General features: G+C 47.4%; 2 protein-coding genes across 2 annotated transcripts; both read left to right on the top strand.

Moving 5' to 3' along the window:
- Window positions 1-247: 247 nt before the first annotated feature.
- ift57 (intraflagellar transport 57 homolog (Chlamydomonas)) lies at window positions 248-8289 on the top strand. The gene is made up of 11 exons (XM_030115859.1): window positions 248-691; window positions 1916-2090; window positions 3616-3734; window positions 3896-3986; window positions 4096-4164; window positions 4251-4373; window positions 5097-5168; window positions 6125-6256; window positions 6380-6442; window positions 7828-7894; window positions 7995-8289. Exons 1-11 carry the CDS (start codon window positions 540-542, stop codon window positions 8174-8176), a joined length of 1245 nt encoding a protein of 414 aa, XP_029971719.1. The 5' UTR covers window positions 248-539; the 3' UTR covers window positions 8177-8289.
- Window positions 8290-8839: 550 nt separating this feature from the next.
- Window positions 8840-16643, top strand: tmem71 (transmembrane protein 71). The gene is made up of 11 exons (XM_030115819.1): window positions 8840-9028; window positions 11574-11646; window positions 12278-12334; window positions 13134-13176; window positions 13246-13455; window positions 14124-14413; window positions 15314-15508; window positions 15656-15722; window positions 15931-15992; window positions 16383-16432; window positions 16552-16643. The coding sequence occupies exons 3-11, from the start codon at window positions 12304-12306 to the stop codon at window positions 16573-16575; spliced, it is 972 nt and encodes a 323-aa protein (XP_029971679.1). The 5' UTR covers window positions 8840-9028; window positions 11574-11646; window positions 12278-12303; the 3' UTR covers window positions 16576-16643.
- The last annotated feature ends 1301 nt before the right edge of the window (window positions 16644-17944 follow it).

Raw genomic sequence — 17944 nt, 5'->3', positions numbered from 1 at the left:
TCAAAACCAGACACGTGCATAGAATGACAATAATATTTCATTATATGACAAAAGCTACTTATCGTCTCAGCAGTGAATATATGCTGCTCTGTATGAACATTCTAAAAGATAAATGGGTGATTTGTTGATAAAAGTAACACTTTCCATCAAAATTTAAGCAATTTTGTCTGGAAAAATCTTACTAACCGGAAGTTGCACAGCATTGAAATGGGAAGACTCCAATTCTGAAAAGAAACCGGAAGTCGGCTTTGCTTCAGACGCTAGCGGCGGAGTTATGCAGCTCTCTTCGTGATAATTGTTTTGTTTTGTTTTTTATTCGGTCAGAAGTCTGATCATGCTATATCTTGAGAAAATAGCCGTTTAGTTTAACAGTGGGTATGAAACATGTCGCTCTGCGGCTAACGTTAGCCACCTAGCTGGTTAGCTCCTGTTGCTAGACAACGAGGAGCTAGCCAAACAAATCGGGCTAAAGGAACCGAGAACCTGCTTTTAATCTTTTAAATTCCTCATTTCGTGGTACCACGGTGTGATTAAACTCAATGGCAGACGAGGGGAGAAGAGGGGAGGAGGACGACCGCGGTCCGGGAGCGGCTTATCAGGCTTTTGCGGTGATGGAGAGTCTGCTGGACAAGTTGACGCTTCTTCACTACGAGGACGTTCTGGCGAAGCACAACATGAAGCTTCTGTCCAGGTGAGGAGACACCTGCTAGCAAGACAGAGACACCTGCTAACAAGACAGAGACACCTTCTAACAAGACAGAGACACCTGCTAACAAGACAGAGACACCGGCGTCTAAATGGTCTGTTACCTTCTGATGGATGAATCAGTGTTCAGAACATGTTTGGCTGTCCTTAACTCCGCGTGTGTAAAATAAACAGCGTGTCAACAGTTGGTCCAAAATCATGTTATTGGTGACTTTGAAATTTCCTGTAGGAGTGTGTGTGAGTGTGTGTCATTATCTGTAGTTGTGTGTTTTTCATAGTGTGTATCCTGCCTTCTCGGGTTAAGGTTAGATTACTACTCACAACTAACCCTAAGTCACAATCCTTCAGCCCTGAACTGGACTCAAAGGACGGATTGCCCTACTTGAAATCTGATCAAATCAAATCAAACTTTATTCATAACACAGTTTTCATATTAAACTGATGTCAGTATTTATTTGGTGATTTGAACTTTTCAAAGTTTTCATCCTGTTTTAACAAACATGAAAAAAACGAAACCACTGAAACAACACACAGTTGCAGTGCCTCAAAGCAAATTTGCAATTTGTATATCCATTTTATCAGTATTATTATCGGCAGACTGACTAGAACATAAGTGACAGGCCATGCATCCATTCATCTTCTAATCACTTTAATCTCCACTTCACAGGACAATGTAGGCCCTCCATAGGTGAAGGCAGGTCAGCCGTCATCGAAGGGAAAACACTATCAGACATACTCACCTTCACCCCTACTATGGGTTTAGAGTCACAAATGAATGCAAAAATGCATGTTTCCAGCATGCGTGTGCAAAGTGGAGTGCCATGAGAATCTCTGTCTAAACTCGGAGCCAAAAGGATTCAAACCCTGGTCATACTGTACGTTCTCATTATAGCGATGCTGCAGGATGCATTTAAATACATTTTCATAACCTTTAAAATCAGGACAGAATCTGGACGAAGACTGTAGCTAAATAGAAAATACTTTATGATTTGAATAAGTTTGTGATCAGAAATGAAGGAACAACGGCATGAGATTGATTAGGTATCATTACTCAGTTTATGTCGTGATCAAGTAAATGTTGATTTTTACCTAAACTGTAGCCCAGCTCTTTCTTTGAGTAATACAGGATTTTAATGACGGAATGCTTCTCCAGCGTACTCAGGACTAACCGCTCTCCTGCTCTGCCTTCTGTCACCTGCTCTCATGTCAGACACTACTTCGTGTCCAGCCCGTACCTCCCATCCAACCCCGGCGAGCAGTTCTACATGTTCACCATCCTGGCGGCGTGGCTCATCACCGTAGCCGGGAAGCCTTTCAGCGAGCCGCAGGAGTACGACGAGCCCAACGCCACCGTGTCCAACATCCTGGCCGAGCTGCGCTCCTTTGTGAGTGACGTGAGGCCGTCAGTCACAGTCTGAGTGTTTTGACTCAGGAGTGTCTGGAGGTCTTGACAAAAAAAGTGGGATCATAGTAGGGCTGAACGATACGGGCAAAATTTCATATCTGGATATCCATGCCAGATATCTCTATCGATACGATATATTACAATGGATTCAGTGAAAGTTAAGCATTTTTCAGAAAAATAAAAACATCATAATATAAAAGGATGTAAAAAAATGCAGTTATATTTATGAGAACTCACTGCCACGACCACCAAACTCGTTTGTGCAGATTCTGCAGCCGCCCTCTGCCATCAGCTGTCAACCAGTAAAGGAGGTTTGTGGTTGGCTGGCCTTACCTGTGCATGAGCGAGCTGACACGCAGGGCAAGCAGGGGAAATCTTGATATCGTTGATTTTGAGAAACTAATGTCCTGAATGTTCATATCGCGATATCGATATGATAACGGTATATCGTTCAGCCCTAGATCATAGCATGATCTGTTGATTTCTGTTGTCACAATAACCATCTGCGGTGAACACGCTGTAAAATCCTCATGTGAGAAGTGGTAGTCAGAGTTTTTGCCAGCCTGCAGCCTCTCTGTTCAAAGAAGCAGCAGCATTATAGCAGGAAATTATCAAGGCTGTACACCTTTATCCTAACTTATGAATACAGCAAGAGAAAACTTAAGGCTAATAGCTGTTCATTATTCGTTCACACAGCAGGCTGATGGGGCATGAGTGCTCAGTTTCCTACAGAAAATCTCATCAAGGTCACAGATGTGAAACAACTAAAGATCTCAAGAGAAAATCACAAATCTGTGATGAGAATAAATACTGACTTTGATATTGTTTGAGAATCCGTGCACTGAGGTATCCTGTGTGGCTGCAGGTCTCAATCCAGCAGCATCGGTTTCTGAGAGTTCTCTCAGGAGATCAGGCTTTGTGTTTTACAGGCTGAAGTAATGAAACATGCACTTGGTTGTTCCATCCATCTTTCAGTTTAGGTTCCAGGGTGTTTGAGCCGAGCCCAGCTGAGTGACGGCGAGGGCAGAGGACAAACTGCAGATCAGCAGGGTCAGATCAGACCATCACACTCCCTGCAGAACCTGGAAAGAAAGAAAGAAAAAAACCATGCACATGCAATAACAACAAGAAATCCTCAAGCTCAAACTGGGGAAACTCTTGCTTTAAAGTGAGAGTATTCATCATTACGTGACTGTTAATCACTCTTTCTATCAAAGGCATTAATTCAGACTTGAAGAATGGCCACCGGTCGGAGGGGCCTGTGTTCTGTCAGCACTGTAATTGGTCCATATTTCTCATGGAAATAAACCTGTTCAGGTGTCGGTGCTGAAACGGTTCCTTATTTCCAGATGAAACTTGCAGACAGCCAAACATGGACTCAAAGCGATGGCTGACATCTTGGCCTGTTAATAAGCTCTCTCCGGCCCTCCGGCGTTAATTTGGCTCTTTTCCAGCTGCTCTGAAATACAGAGAGAGCGAGAGAAGCTCATGTCTGTCTCCAACAGGGTGTGAAGGTGGACTTTCCACCCTCCAAGCTCAAGTCCGGCTCCGGTGAATACGTCTGCTTCGTGCTGGACCGGCTGGCCGACGAGGCTCTGAGGAGGACGGGCTTCACTTTCAGAAAGTACGCCTGCGTTTTACCCTCTGCGCTGCCTTCAATGATACGAGCAGCAGCTTCTTCTGCACTTCCTGTTGAGTGAAAATGTTCAGTCTGTATGTGTAAAGTTCACTTTTTTCTCTTGTTTACCTCTTCTTCTTCTTCGTCTTCGTCTTCTTCTTCTTCAGGCCCAAATACCCCACAGAAAGCACAGAGGAGGAGTCGGTCATGGAGGACGATGCAGAGCTCACGCTCAGCAAAGTGGAGGAGGAAATGACTGTAACTGTCCCGGCTTCTCTCCATCCCTCCTCCCTGTTCTGTGTGTGCAGGAGAGTCAGACGCCGCCGGGGCGGCGTTCGTGACCTTTGCTGTGTTTCTGTGAGCTCAGGAGGAGGCTGACGAGGAGGAGGAGAGCATCATGGACCTGAAGGCTCTGCAGTTACGAACCACGCACACGGTGAGACAGATCAAACCCTCGCTCCAGTTTGGACGCGTTGTCGTTCATGCTGATGCTGGATTCTGTCGCCGACCGCCTCTCGGCAGGAAGTGGAGCCGTCCTCCAAACCCGAGGACATCCTGGAGTCCACGGTGGACGCGGAAGAGTGGAGCCTGGAGGTGGAGCGAGTCCTGCCCCAGCTCAAGGTCACCATCAGGACGGACAACAAGGTGAATGACTGTCCAGCGAGTCAGCGAGTCAGCATCAGCAGAGACAGGTTCAGTCCGGAGGAGTGAGCAGACCGCTCGGCGCTTTAACCAGGCCAGAATGCGTCGTTCAGACTTTATTCCATTACAAAACCTGAGGAGATGCTCCACGGAATAGATGACCTTTTTGCTGAAAGTGACTTGAAATCCAGGAAGAACTGATTAAATCTTCTTTACTGATACTATCACAGACAGATTCCACCTTCAGCCACAGCGACCGCAGCGTGACCCAGTCGTTAGCTCATTATTTCACTGCAGTTCTAATTAATTGATTATTATATCTTGTAAGTTTCTTTATTTATTTACTGCTGGGCTTCGATCTCTCGCTGCATCTGAGGGAATAACGGCGGCAGAGGAGGACAGTGATTTCAATTCCATCACCTCCGGCCTGAAGGCTGACCGGCGCCGACCCCCGATCGATAACAATCACACACTCAGCTTCACTCACAGCAGAACCCAGCCCTGTCAGATTCACCGCCGTCTACGATTAAAACCACACTCTGCTTTCTGCGAGGCTAGCAAGAACAGCTTTCAGCTTCATCCTGTGACACACGTCCAGGTCAGTCCGTCCGTCAGTGGACGGCGGTCTGAGGGAAGGCCGGGGAGCGGGTTTCCTGAGGGGATTCACCGCTGTGGGGTGACTGAGAGGAGGACTGGCCTCTGAAGAGCTCTGTGCTGTCTCTGCAGGACTGGAGGATCCACCTGGACCAGATGCATCAGCACCGGGACGGGATCAAGTCCTCGCTCACAGAGGCCAAGGTGTGTTCACTGACCCGCCGCCCACGCTGATTTCCACGGCGCCACTCGAACCGGCCACGCCGCTTCTGCAGCGGCGCCGGCCGACAGAGGCTTTGTGTTTGTGTGATAAGAGGGCGGTGAGAGCCTCCGAGCAGAGCTCAGTCAATCACTCTGGGAAATGATCCCAGCGAGCGCTGGAGCTGCAGCTCATCGCAGCGCTCAGCACCTGAACCTGTCTCGGGAGGATGGCTGGTAATTCAGAGCTAGGAACCAAACTTCCTCCGTTACAGAAACATTTAATTCCAAAGAAGTGACATTTGTGAAGCGATGGAGTTAAAGTAGATCATCAGCGAGTTGAAAGCAGTTTGTCATGGTTGTGCTCCGGCTGACTGAATTCTGGGCCTGAAGAAGGCTAAACCAGCATCTGGGCTTCTTCTAATCCAGGACTTGATGATTAAAAGACTGAAACAGTTGAGTTCAGCTGGAGGTGAGGAACAGGACTCGGCCTGGACACCTGTCCACAACCAAGAAGCAGAAGTGTCCACCGGTCCAGAGCGAGGCTCTGTTGGTTCCTCTGGTTCCTCCTGACAGCTGACAGTTCTCTCTCAGCTCCCAGCGTCTCCTGAACCGGCTGGGTTCTGTGACTGATCGGCTGAGTGGAGGCAGAGTGCCGGCGGACAGTGAACAGTAAGCACAGTAAAATCCTCTCTCTCGGCAGAAAGAAGCGTTTGAGTCTGACAGACCTGCTGTGGACGGATGTAACGAGGCGCCTGGTTTGACTTCACATTTCCGCCTGTTTTAACTGCGTTTGTATCTTCAGAGTGACGGGAGTTAAGCCCCGGAGGTGGCAGTGTTTGCTGGGTGTGTGTGGTGTTACGCTTCAGTCAGAGAACAGCCGGACGGCTCCTTCACTGAACAGTGACACGGGAGAAAGCTGGTTTACGCCTGAAGAGCTGAGAACCAGCGTCTGTCTGCAGGGCTACCTGGACAAGCTGCAGGAGGACATCGGGAAGACTCTGGAGAAAGTGAGCAGCAGGGAGAAGTACATCAACAACCAGCTGGAGCCGCTGATCCAGGAGTACCGCAGCGCTCAGGCCAGGCTGAGCGAGGTACAGGCCTGGAGCTACAGCACACACACACACACACACACACACACACACACACACCGCTCTCATGTTCAGCACTCAGTCCAGGCCCTGGTTCATGCTTATCAGCTGATTGTGGTCCACCAGGTGAAGGAGCGCCACCAGCAGGCCAGTGGGAGAGTGACGGAGAAGACCAGAGTCCTGGCCGAGGTCAGTGAACGCACCGCACAGCACCTTCACTCTCAAAAAATATAAAAAAAAATCCATATCCACAGCACCATGTGGGTAATATGGCTAAAAACTAAAAAAAAATCAAGTTAAATGGTGGAATAGATTATGATATAAGCAGCGTGGGATGTTTTCATGTTGTAAGTCGACTCTGAGTTAACGCGCCGAGTCCTTTTGGAAGGTGCAGCTGAAAACCAACCAGACACAAACACTGTTGTCTTTCAGCTGCTCTCTGCCTGTCTCTTCCTACCGTCCGTCTCTTCTCTCTGTTGGAAGCTTCTCCCCTCTGACCAGTCAGTCACCTTCACTCAGCAGACGCCCCCAAGTGGCCACAGTGTGTCACTGATAGAAATAAAAGTACTGGAATGAAACAGTAACGTGGTTCATGCCGCTGATGCAGAGTTTCATCCACTAAAGAATGTTTCTACAGCAGAAAGAGAAATGAGACAAACAGGATGTTGAGGATTTTGTGGATTTATTGGTCATTTGTTGCTTTATTTTTTTCTGCTGATTTTTGCATCTTTTCTGTTTTGCGTTGTGTTCATGATTGAAACTTCAACCTGACTCTCTTTAAATGACCCTCAATGAGCCTGAAACATCTCAGATTTACTTGCAGAGTATGAACCTCAGACGGCTGAAGTTATCACGAAGGTCTTGAACTAATGTCAGCTGTGAAACAAGCTGAGCTGATTCTCACTTCTTTTAAATCAGGGCTTCAAATACAAATATCTACTCAGGCTTTCCAGTCAACAATACATTTTAATTATCTCATTACCTTGAACTTAAAGTTTTCAAGCGTTTGCTTAAGAATGAATTAACCTAAATTATCATACGTTGTATTGATCTCATCATAAAGCTCCCTCCCGCTTCACAGATTTTAAAAACCTAAAAAAGGTTTTATAGACAGAATCTTGTTTTAGGAAGATATGAATTAAATTGTTTTACAGATAAGAGGATTACAGTAAACAGCTGTTGTTCAGGTTTAAGTCCTGCGGCGTCCTGCGGCGTCCTGCGGCGTCCTGCGGCGTCCTGCGGCGTCCTGCTCCTCCAGCCCGTCGTCCTTGCTGCCGTGTTGACCGTTCTGATTCTGATGCTGCAGAGCAACAGCTGCAACGGGAAAAACAGACGTAATGGATTTAACTGAATCTACAGAACACTAAATAACGACGAGCAGAGGAACTAAAGCCATACTGATGATAACTGTGTCCTGCAGTTGGCTTTAACTCACTGTTGTTGCAGGAATCCGTCTTTATGTGAGGCGGCAGCTGATTGGTCCAGAGCTCGGCTCGTGCTGGACTCTCTCAGCTTTCACTAACACCTCTGCCTTCGTGTGTGTGACTCTCCTGGTTGGATCGATCGGGCTTCAGATCAGCGAGGAGCTGGAGAAAGTGAAGCAGGAGATGGAGGAGAAGGGCAGCAGCATGTCGGATGGAGGTAAGGCCCGCCTCCTCGCTCCGCTCGCTGCAGCGGCGCTCTCCACGCCCTGCTCACCTGGCGAGGCCCGGCCTCCCGCCGTCTCTCCCTGCCGCTGCAGCTCCGGTGGTGAAGATCAAGCAGAGTCTGACCAAGCTGAAGCAGGAGATCGTCCAGATGGACGTGAGGATCGGCGTGGTGGAGCACACGCTGCTGCAGGCCAAGCTCAGCGAGAAGTCCAACATGACCCGCGACATGCACGCCACCAACATCCCCGAGCCCGCCGCCGGACACTTCGTGTGATGGACACTCTTTCTTTTATTTAATATGCTTTCTTCTCTTTAAAAACATCTCATATCTTCGTTTTGTATATTTTTTTAGTGAATAATAACATAAAATAAACTTTGATATTGTAACTCGTGTTGAGGTTGTGTTCCACTTGCATTGAGGCAAAACGTCCACTGGAGGTCGCTCGCGCTTTAGTTTCATAGTTTTACTTTCAGAAGTCATATTTTGGAGGAGTATTAATTATGAAAGCGCCTCAGAACAGCCATTGTTGCAACAAAGGGCTGAACATAAATAAACAAGACAAAAACAAGGAATCATATGTATCTATAACTGGACACTTTAAAGAATTCCCTCTTGTATTATTGAGATATTTCTGTTCTATGCAGTATATTATAAACACAATGTCAAGCTGGATAGATGTACTCCAGAAGCCTTCCTGTAGTTTATCAAAATAATGCTCGTGCTCTGGACTCATCTTTATCACAGCCCGTGGCCTGAAAAAATGATGAGGATGAATTTACAGTGACTACTGGGTCTCAGCGTCACCTAAATATCATCCAGCTCAAGCGCTTAAAGATTTAATAAAATAATATTCAGTAGAAAATATTATCGGCGCTGAGCGATGTGCCTTTACTTTGAAAGTGCGACCGGAAGTTGCAGTGTGTATAAATACGGACAGGGGCGGGGCTCGCGCAGATAACTGCAGGCTCCCAGCGGCTGTGGTCTTTAAGTCCCTGAAGAAGAAAATATATAGCTTTATAAAACTACAAATATATAAAAAAGAGAGAAACTCATAAATAGAAGATTACCGCCGGGATAAATATATTTTGTTCTTGTTTCGTTCGGGACGAAGGAAGCAGAGACTCGGTGAGTTGAGACCAAACATCGTTGTTTCCTTTGTCTGTCACTGAACCGTCAGATGTGTCGAGCTCAACTTCAACTCCGATAAACTCCTCAAACTCAGACGCTTTATGAGAATTCAGACACATTTGACTGTTGAGAGCTTCTTTATGCATTTCCTTTTTGTGTGAAGTTGAGAAAAGAGCCATTTCCTCCGTGTGGTGTACATCATAACACCTCTGTCGCGTTTCCGTTTTTAGGTTTAATCCTGATAACAGTTCAGATGATGGCAGGAAGGCAGGAAGACGTGCTTTAGCACGGAGACAGTCTGTGGAGATCACACTGCTGCTACACACACGATCTGCCTTTTATAACCCGGAGAGGAAGTGTTTAAAGTGAGTTATAACGGCTTCCAGGAGCATCTTTCAGCTGTTAAACAGAAAGTGGTCACTGTGCGCTTGGAATGCTGCATTACTTATTCCATAAGTTTATTTAAAACAAAGTATGACTATATGAATCTGACAGATGAATACTGGTTTTTTTAAAGTGTGATTATAAATGACTTTGACTGTGGATGCTCAGAGGCTGCAGCAGTGGTTTGGTCCATGCTCTGGCCTGCAGGCAGACTCAGAGGATGCTCAGATGGTTTGGTCCGTCTCTGTTTCCTGTGACGGGTTTTCCTCCAGCATCAGCAGCTCCAGCACGAGCCACACTGCTGCTGCTGCAGGGCATGATGGGAAACGGGATGGGAGAGACCACCGTGTCCCATACGGGGGGGAAATTCATCATTATTATCACAGCAGGTGAAGGGAGGCTGTGGATAAAAAGCTAATTTTTTCTAATCTCACGCTCAAATTATGAAGCTTCACTTTGGTAATCGGGTTTTCAAGCTGCAGCATTCTGCAATTTATCAGTGTTGCTTTTGTTATCACTTTCATTTGGATTATTATTTACCCAAAATGTTAAGTTTTGACCTTGACCTTTGAATCCTGGTACAATGATAATAAGAACAACATTAAAGCCTTGTTTTCATCCGTATCTTGTTCATAAGCTGTGAATCGTCATATTTTATATCTTGTAACAATCAGACTTTAGAAATAATTGAGTTTGTTAAATAGAAAAAGATCTTTAAGCACATGTTAGTCAATAATGTTGAAATCTCGTTTGCATAACTTGTGCATTGCAGTAGATCATCCGGCTCAGAAACACTCTTTCGTTGACTCTTCCCTGACTCTTCAGCGTAGCGTCGTCTGTTTACAGTCACTCTGTCAGGAAGTGTTTGTATCGTCATATGTTCAGAGTGGAGACCGGCCAACTTGAACCCTTTACTGCACACTCCTTGAAAAATATCTGTAGAAAATCAACCCACAGATAAATGTTGTGACTGAACACCCTTATGTGCCACTTCATCAGAATAAAATGTGTTGAAAGAGCTTTACAGAATCACACATTGTTTCCAGGTGTTGCTCACCCATTGCAGCCACATTTATAGTAACATTCAATGCTCTCAGACTTGCTTTTATTGTAGCTTCCTAAAGTTTCCTGAAATAAACTTCAACAGATCCCACAAATCACACTGAGCCTGTCAAGAAAACTAGCAGCAGTCCGTTTAAAGGAAGGACTGACTGTGATGGTTTGAAACCTCGAGGGGCAGTGCATCATGGGAGAGAGGAAGGTGATCCTCCTCCTCCTCCTCCTCCTCCTCGCCCCCAGGCTTTCAGCGGAGCACAGAGCTCCTCTGTTCGCTGCCGTTGACCCCGTTCAGTGACAGATCTGTTCGCCCCGCTTCCCAAAGCCTCCTCCAGCCACACATGACCCTCAGTGATGAAGCAGTGAGGAAGATCAGTGGACGCGACTGAAAGTTCTGGAATTCACCGACTGTTCTGGAGCCTGAGATTCCCTCGTGATAGGTCTGTGGACAAACTGTCGAAGGTTGTCGAACGGTATCCGTTCATTCATCAGACTAAACCTCCAGAAGCAAATTAATTTACCATGTCAGCCCAGACCGTCCGTCAGTCCCAATAATCTGCCTGGTAGTGTCCGCAGTCAGCACATTTTACAATAAAAAAATTCTGATAGTCAAAGATTAATACCATTCATGATAAAAGTGCAGTTAACATTTTTATAACCCTTCCATTCCTATCCTGTCTCCTCTGACAGGACTTGGCACACACACTTCACATCACCATAAACATGGCGATAATATCTAGAAAATGAATCAAAAACTGCTGTAAACCTTCATGATGTCTGAGCTTTAAAATGCACAGTGATGTTGAAGGAGTGGGGTTTGTTAAAGCTTTAGGATGTGGTGGAGGAGCAGCAGAGGGATTCTTTAGTTCTAGACATTTTAGTGCCTTTTTTATGTTTGCATGTTTGAATGTAGCTGAGTGACAGAGCGGTCTGTCCCGGACCGGTCTGTCCCCGACCGGTCTGTCCCTGAGCAGTCTGTCCCGGACCGGTCTGTCCCGGAGCAGTCTGTCCCTGGCAGACCAAGAGTTAACAGGAAACATGAGCTCAGAGCCACAACCCCTGGTTCTCAGTTTTTTTCAAGCTGTTTTTCTTTGTCCTGCAGTTTGTTCTCGGGCTCGTTCCCTACAGGATGTGAGAGAACCACAGCAGAGAACCACACCGCCGCTCACTTGAAGGTAAGATTCAGCTCTTCTGATCCATTTGACTTGTTGAATATCCTTCAGAGAGTGAGCAGTTTGGATTAGGCTGATATGAGCCTGGAGATGGCGGTTAATCCCTGCATGGCTTCATGGCTTCATGCCTTCATGTCTTCATGGCTTCATGGCTTCATGCCTTCATGTCTTCATGGCTTCATGGCTTCATGTCTTCATGTCTTCATGGCTTCATGGCTTCATGGCTGGGATCAGATCAGTCTGCATCCCGGCTTCTTCAGGGTTAGTCGTAGTCCTTAGTCCCTTGGTAAGTAACACAACAACTGTTTCACTTATTATATATTTTATTGTGTGTGTGTGTGTGTGTGTGTGTGTGTGTGTGTGTGTGTGTGTGTGTGTGTATAAAGGCTTGTTATGTGTCATTACATAGTAAACTGGGGGCAGTGTCACGGCGGACTTCATGTCCCTGAAGCAGCAGCAGAGCTGCCAGTGAGCTCTAATCAGCTGCTGGAAATAGCCGTCTGAAGAACAGCCTGCCTGCTTCGTTCTTATGAGGAACAGACGCTCGGAGACGGTCTCTCTGAGTCTCGGTCTGCTGGACGTCTCGGTGTTTCCTCACCGCCGGGCGTCCGGCTTCCTCTGATGTGTTTCACAGATCCAGACCAGACCCTGAAGACCAGCATGGCCAACTTCTTCTCAGGAGCTGTTACAAGTACGTCACCACACACACACACACACACACACACACACACACACACACACACACACACATAATACCTCACACTCTACTCTAAAGCGGTAGTGAGGCATCTTGGCGCCACCCTGGGGAAACGGGGCCCTGGAGGACTGGACTGCAGTCTTATCTCTCTCAGTCATGCAGAATCTCACACACACATCACGGAGCCACACACTCCAACATCTGGACCAGCTGCTGAACAGCAAACTCAGAGTTCAAACGGCAGACGGGTCACTTCACCAGACTGTTCAGTTGCAGTCTGAAGCTGATCTGCTCCGTTCATTTGGAGTAAAGGTAAAAACTTACTCCAGTACTCCACAGGAACTCAGTAACTTCACACTCGGCACTACAGCCGACTCCTAACCTGGTGTATCTACTCTTACACCGTACCACGTAGAGCTGATTCATTCACCAGGCCGTGTTTTTGTTTTTTCACTCAGTTCTTCACACTGAAGTGAGGAATGCGAATAGATTTTCCAGCTGGCTCTTCTGGATTTACGAGTCATGGAGAAATCAGAACATCTGGACAGAAAAGAGCCGTAAAGCCTTGACTTGTCCAGGTGTGGTCCAGGCCGGTGGAGCACTGCACCATCACTGTCCTCCCCTCGGGCTGCAGGAGACCGCTTCCCGTTGACTTGAAGGCGGCCCCGTCCGTCACGTTCCTCCTGGCGGTTTATCGTCACGTCAGGCTGACGGCCTCCGGGAGGCTCTGAGCTCCTCGCGCTGATAACCGGCCAGGTGTTCAGACCCTCTTCAGCTGTGTTGTTGTGTCCAGGTTCTCCGGTGAGACGCAGACTGAGGTCCAGTCCCTGGCAGAGGTAAGCGGTCTGTGAGTAACGTCATGACGGAGTGAAGGCCCACGTGAAGACGCTGTCCTGTCCCCTCAGCCTGGACGAGTCCCTCCTGTCCCCGGACTCCTCGTACGTCTGCTACCCCTCGGCGGACGGCAGCGAGCCCTGCAGCTGCCGCCGCTCGCCGCGCCTCCTCACCAACGGCTACTACAGCGTGACGGAGGACAACTTCTCCTGGGACGACCAGGGCAACGTGTCCCTGAGCCCCTGCAGCGCCAGCGTGTCCTACAAGGAGACCCTGGTCAGGTGAGAGCGCCACCTTCAGGCCTCTGAGGACCGCTGGCCCTCCAGGGAGGAGCGGGTCTGCTGTATGGCTTTTTCAACAGAAACCTTACAGTTTATTTAACGAGATTCAGTCACACCAGGACTCAAGCCAATAGCACACACACACACACACACACAGAGCACATGTCATGAGCTCCTCTCTCGGGGTCACGGGGTCGTGGTTGCTCGGTAACGTCAGCTTGTTGCTGCAGTGTGTAGAGTTGTGTAACTGAGGCCTTCACATCAGACCGGCAGCCATGAAACTGTTCTTCTCACCTGTAGTTATTCTGGCTCGCGTTGATTCAGCTCCTCGCTGTTTTAATGAATCACAGTCGCTTTAATTACTTTTGCTGTTGTTACACTCGTCACTTTGGGCTGTTTTCTGTTTTCTGACGCGTTTTTTTGTTCAGTTAGTGGAGATTGGGTCTTATTTGAAAATTACTTCTTAGACCAACAAAATAGTTTTGGTGTTGAGTTTTGTCAAGAAAAACAGCTTTTGCTCTCAGTTTGTGGAAAAATAATTACACAAATGACGGCAAAGAATGGTTTACTGAGAAATTACAAGATGAACCGAATAAAGAAATAAAAATGAAGTAATAAAGGAAGAGACCGAGCAGCTTCTGAACTGTCAGGTGGTTTTTGTCCTGCAGGGTTTTCAGGCGCAGGCGGCGGCCTCGCGGCTCTCTGGTCAGCCTGCTGAGCGACGTGACGGAGAGCTGCCAGTCCTGGCTGGATGAGAAAGTCTTCAGAGGGATTTTCAGGACGGGACAGAACCAGGACCTGAACCAGGAGCAGGACCGGGGTCAGGACCCGTACCTGGACCAGGACCGAGATGTGGACTGGAGCAGGAGCACTCAGGAAAGCCTGGCCCCTGAAGACGAGCCGTCCTGGACAAGACTGAACAGCACTGAGCTGGAAAACAGCTGCAGCTTCGTATACGGTCAGAGACCAATACAAGTCAGAGACTTTTCTGAATCCACGACGTCCCTCAGTCTGCGGGGGACTTTTCATTCCTCTATAAATCTGAATAAAACCTAACTCTGCTCTAAAATGACCATATAACGCCTGAAAACTTCAAATGGTAAAGGACTACACTGAGTAATTCAGAATTAAGGTTAAATCTGAACAGACCGGCGGGTTTATTCTCCTCTGGAAGCCGAATTATCTGCTAATTAGGCGCGACTTCATTCTGCTCGTTCTGCGCATGCTCCGCCGTGATGACGCAACATTCCAGGACGGCGGCCCGCGGTTCGACTCGTACGGAGACGGTTTATTTAACGGCAGTTTTAGATGAATTGGATAAAATGAAACGAGCGGATCGACGGCCGCTTAACGACGCGGACATTTTCAAAGGTGAAGCGTCAAAAATAATCGAGAAAGAAAGAAGAGAAAAACGCTGTTTACTTCCAGGAGACGTCAGTACGTCCCGTCCAATCAGAACGCTGCCCAGACCCCAGTGTGTGAGAGGAGTTAATGGACTCTGCACAGCTTCACCACTTCCTGGACCTTCGGAGGCTCCTTGTTTCCTGTCTTTCATGACAGGACGAGCTGATCAATGCAGGTGTGTCTGAGGTCAGGGACACCTGCATTGATCAGCTCGTCCTGAAAGACAGGAAACAAGGAGCCTCCGGAGGTCCAGGAAGTGGTGAAGCTGTGCAGAGTCCATCCTTCGTCTTTCACATGTAAACACGACGTTCATCAACATAATTCTGAATTACTTCATTCAGAATAAACGTATTCTGAATTAAAGCCCCATGTAACCACACTGCCCACCTCGCAGTGAGCAGCAGCTTCACTTTGATTCTAAATCAACATTCATTTTTCATTCTCTGTATTTCAGATCCGACCGAAGCCCCGCCTCCTCCTGACAAAACGGCCCCGCCCCCAGCGCCGCTGCTCCAGGAGGACATTACCTCTGAGACCTGTCAGTCAGCAGACAGGTTCACCCAGACTCTGGGCGGTCTGTCTGAAGTCCCGCCCCCTTCCCCCTTCTACACCAACACCTGCTGCTGCCAGGCGGCCCCGGACCCCCCAGGTGAGCCGCTGGACCCTGCTGAGCATGTTAACGTGTTTCTACTGAGAGCCATGAGCTGGTCGATCACATGGAGCTTGTTTGTAGCTGTAAACACAGAAGATGTTTCTGTATAAGAACGACTGACTGGTTTGTGCCTTTGTGTTTCAGGGATAACGATGAAGAGCCTGCTCCTTTTCATTTTCACCGTCTTCATCCTCACTGCTCTGTACTCACGGTAAAGTGTTAATTCACTGATTGATCTGCTTCATGATGTGTTGCTGTCTGCGGCGATGTCGGGGACGAAGCACACGTCAAGTTAAAGGGAACGATATCGTCATTCTTCTAGTTTAAGGCCATTTTATCTCTTTGTAGCCGTTCTTTTTGTCTGGGTTGTTGAAAAGCATCGGCAGCAGTGTGACCTTCCTGTCGTTTTGTTCCTGCAGCTGCCTGTGGTGGAGTGCTGCCGTCACTTCCTCCGTCTTCATGCTGATCACATCCGTCATGGGTGAATATCACAGACACTCCTTTCAAAAAATACATTTCAGTTCTATTTATAACATCAGTTCACTCAGATGTGCACTATTGACCCTTTTCCTATTTACTGCTGTGGTGTAAACCTTTTTTTTTTAAGATTGTAGATGTGTTCTCAGAAAATGTTTCATAAAATGAGCAGCTATCTGTATAGTTACTTTAAAGATGCTCATGTCAGTGAACATTTGTGGCAGTAATTCTTCTCTTCTGCTCATAATTCTGTTCCATTTTCATCAGTATAGGATCAGCCAAATCCATTGTTTTTGTAGCTTCATTCTTACGTATCGCTTAGAAAGGACTGGCCGCTTTAAGTTCCCCTGTCCTCAGATGAGTGTGAACGTTTGGTTGTTGTGGTGCCTTGCAGTGCTGACCAAGTCGGGTCCGATGGGCGAGTGGAGGAGGGCCAAGACTGAGGTGAGTCTGCAGGAAACTCCCAGAATGCTCCAGTCTGGGTTCCACCCTCACGCCGTGTGGTCTGAGGTCAAAGTCTCTGGAGGAAATGAGGTGAACACTTTGCTTCTTACTGTTCTCAGGACATCACGTCAAGAAACGAGTGAGGAGAGCAGTGCGGAGACGGAGGAGAAGGACTCAGTAAACATGCTATCTCTGAATATTCCGCTTTTTACTGTTTGCATGCGAGTTGCACCGAAAGGCCGAGTGGAGCTGAACTCTGGAACACATTTCACAGCAGAGGCCGAATCTGAGAGGGCTCGATCGACCATGAGATGATTTTAACCTTAAATTCAAGCCTTAAAAACAGAGAGGGAACAAAAAGCCTGGTTGTTAATGAAACGGGACGTCTTGGTCCAATTCTCGCCAGTAATGCAGCTGAAATGACGAAGGAGCTCAGAGACACGGCGGCACCGCTCACTAGAGTAGCAGCTAGCAAAGAAAAGAAAAACATGAGCTAGCACAATGAAACGTTCCCGGTGTTAATGTTTAGAGGTATCTTGGCCTTTTTGAGCTGTCCAAAGTGACCAAACACACTTTTATAAGGAAAAAACCAATTCAGGCGTTCAGTGCGTCAAACGGGGAAACATGAACCGTGAAACAGGAGATGGGTGCCGTTTATTTCCCTGGAGAAACTCGGCGAAGAGCTTTATTCCAAAATGGAAGAAGAAATACTTCAGATTTTACAGTCAGATGTTCTGGCCTCCCAATTCCCGATGAGCACATACTTTTACTGCTAAAGACAATAATGATCTGGATCATCGTGAGACAATGTCACATGACCGACAGGTAAGTGGGCGGAGCCAAGGACCCACATCGCCTCTGTCAGTGGCAATAGATTAGCATGCTTTGATCCAGCTGGGTTTATTTTTAAACACTGCAGGAAAGCACTTGCTTTATTGCTTGTACATATATGCTCATACATATTTGGATAATAAGAGGATTTTCATGTTCTTCATTTAATGAGCGCTGGTGCAGCTCAACTAACAGCAGGTACTAAACCAGGGAGCCTTCTGTCTGCTGGTTGTTAATGGTCTTGTTTCGGTAGAAAGCTGTCTCCTGCAGCATTTTGTGGTAAAACTCCTCACTGGTAAAGAGTGTGAAGTGCCTTTATATCAGCCAGCATTGAAGAGAATCAATAACCACAGAGTAATGAGGACTACAGGGAACTGTCGGGCGAAGGCCTGAACCGCTGCTGTCGGCGAGCTCCAGGGTTCATGGAGACGGGCATTTTTTAAAGACGCAACGTGAAAACTTTTCTACTTAAAGGGATGGGAACAAATGCTTTGATCAGGGGCTCCAACCTGACCCATGTTTTCTTACTTCAATCATGTTTGGGCCTCAAAATACGCCAAGACCGAAGAGCTGAGCTGCATTTTCACTGCAGCGCAGCTCCGTGTGTGTGTGTGTGTGTGTGTGTGTGTGTGTTTTCAGTCAGTGTGTTTCAGTCAGAAGGGAACTAGTGTAACGTAGAGA

Source organism: Salarias fasciatus, chromosome 18 (genome assembly GCF_902148845.1).
Source record: "Salarias fasciatus chromosome 18, fSalaFa1.1, whole genome shotgun sequence".
In the NCBI taxonomy this organism is placed as follows: Eukaryota; Metazoa; Chordata; class Actinopteri; order Blenniiformes; family Blenniidae; genus Salarias; species Salarias fasciatus.
Note: the sequence above shows the minus strand (reverse complement) of the source record. Positions and strands in the feature narration are given on the sequence as shown.

What these genes read in the sequence shown, in the direction of transcription:
- ift57 (XM_030115859.1), top strand. Translation starts at nt 540, where the DNA reads ATGGCAGACGAGGGGAGAAGAGGGGAGGAGGACGACCGCGGTCCGGGA. An exon ending in AACATGAAGCTTCTGTCCAG is followed by an intron (nt 692 to 1,915) that starts GTGAGGAGACAC and finishes CTCTCATGTCAG; the next exon opens with ACACTACTTCGTGTCCAGCC. An exon ending in CAGCAGCATGTCGGATGGAG is followed by an intron (nt 7,895 to 7,994) that starts GTAAGGCCCGCC and finishes CTGCCGCTGCAG; the next exon opens with CTCCGGTGGTGAAGATCAAG.
- tmem71 (XM_030115819.1), top strand. Translation starts at nt 12,304, where the DNA reads ATGGCCAACTTCTTCTCAGGAGCTGTTACAA. An exon ending in AGGTCCAGTCCCTGGCAGAG is followed by an intron (nt 13,177 to 13,245) that starts GTAAGCGGTCTG and finishes CTGTCCCCTCAG; the next exon opens with CCTGGACGAGTCCCTCCTGT. An exon ending in GGCGGCCCCGGACCCCCCAG is followed by an intron (nt 15,509 to 15,655) that starts GTGAGCCGCTGG and finishes TTTGTGTTTCAG; the next exon opens with GGATAACGATGAAGAGCCTG.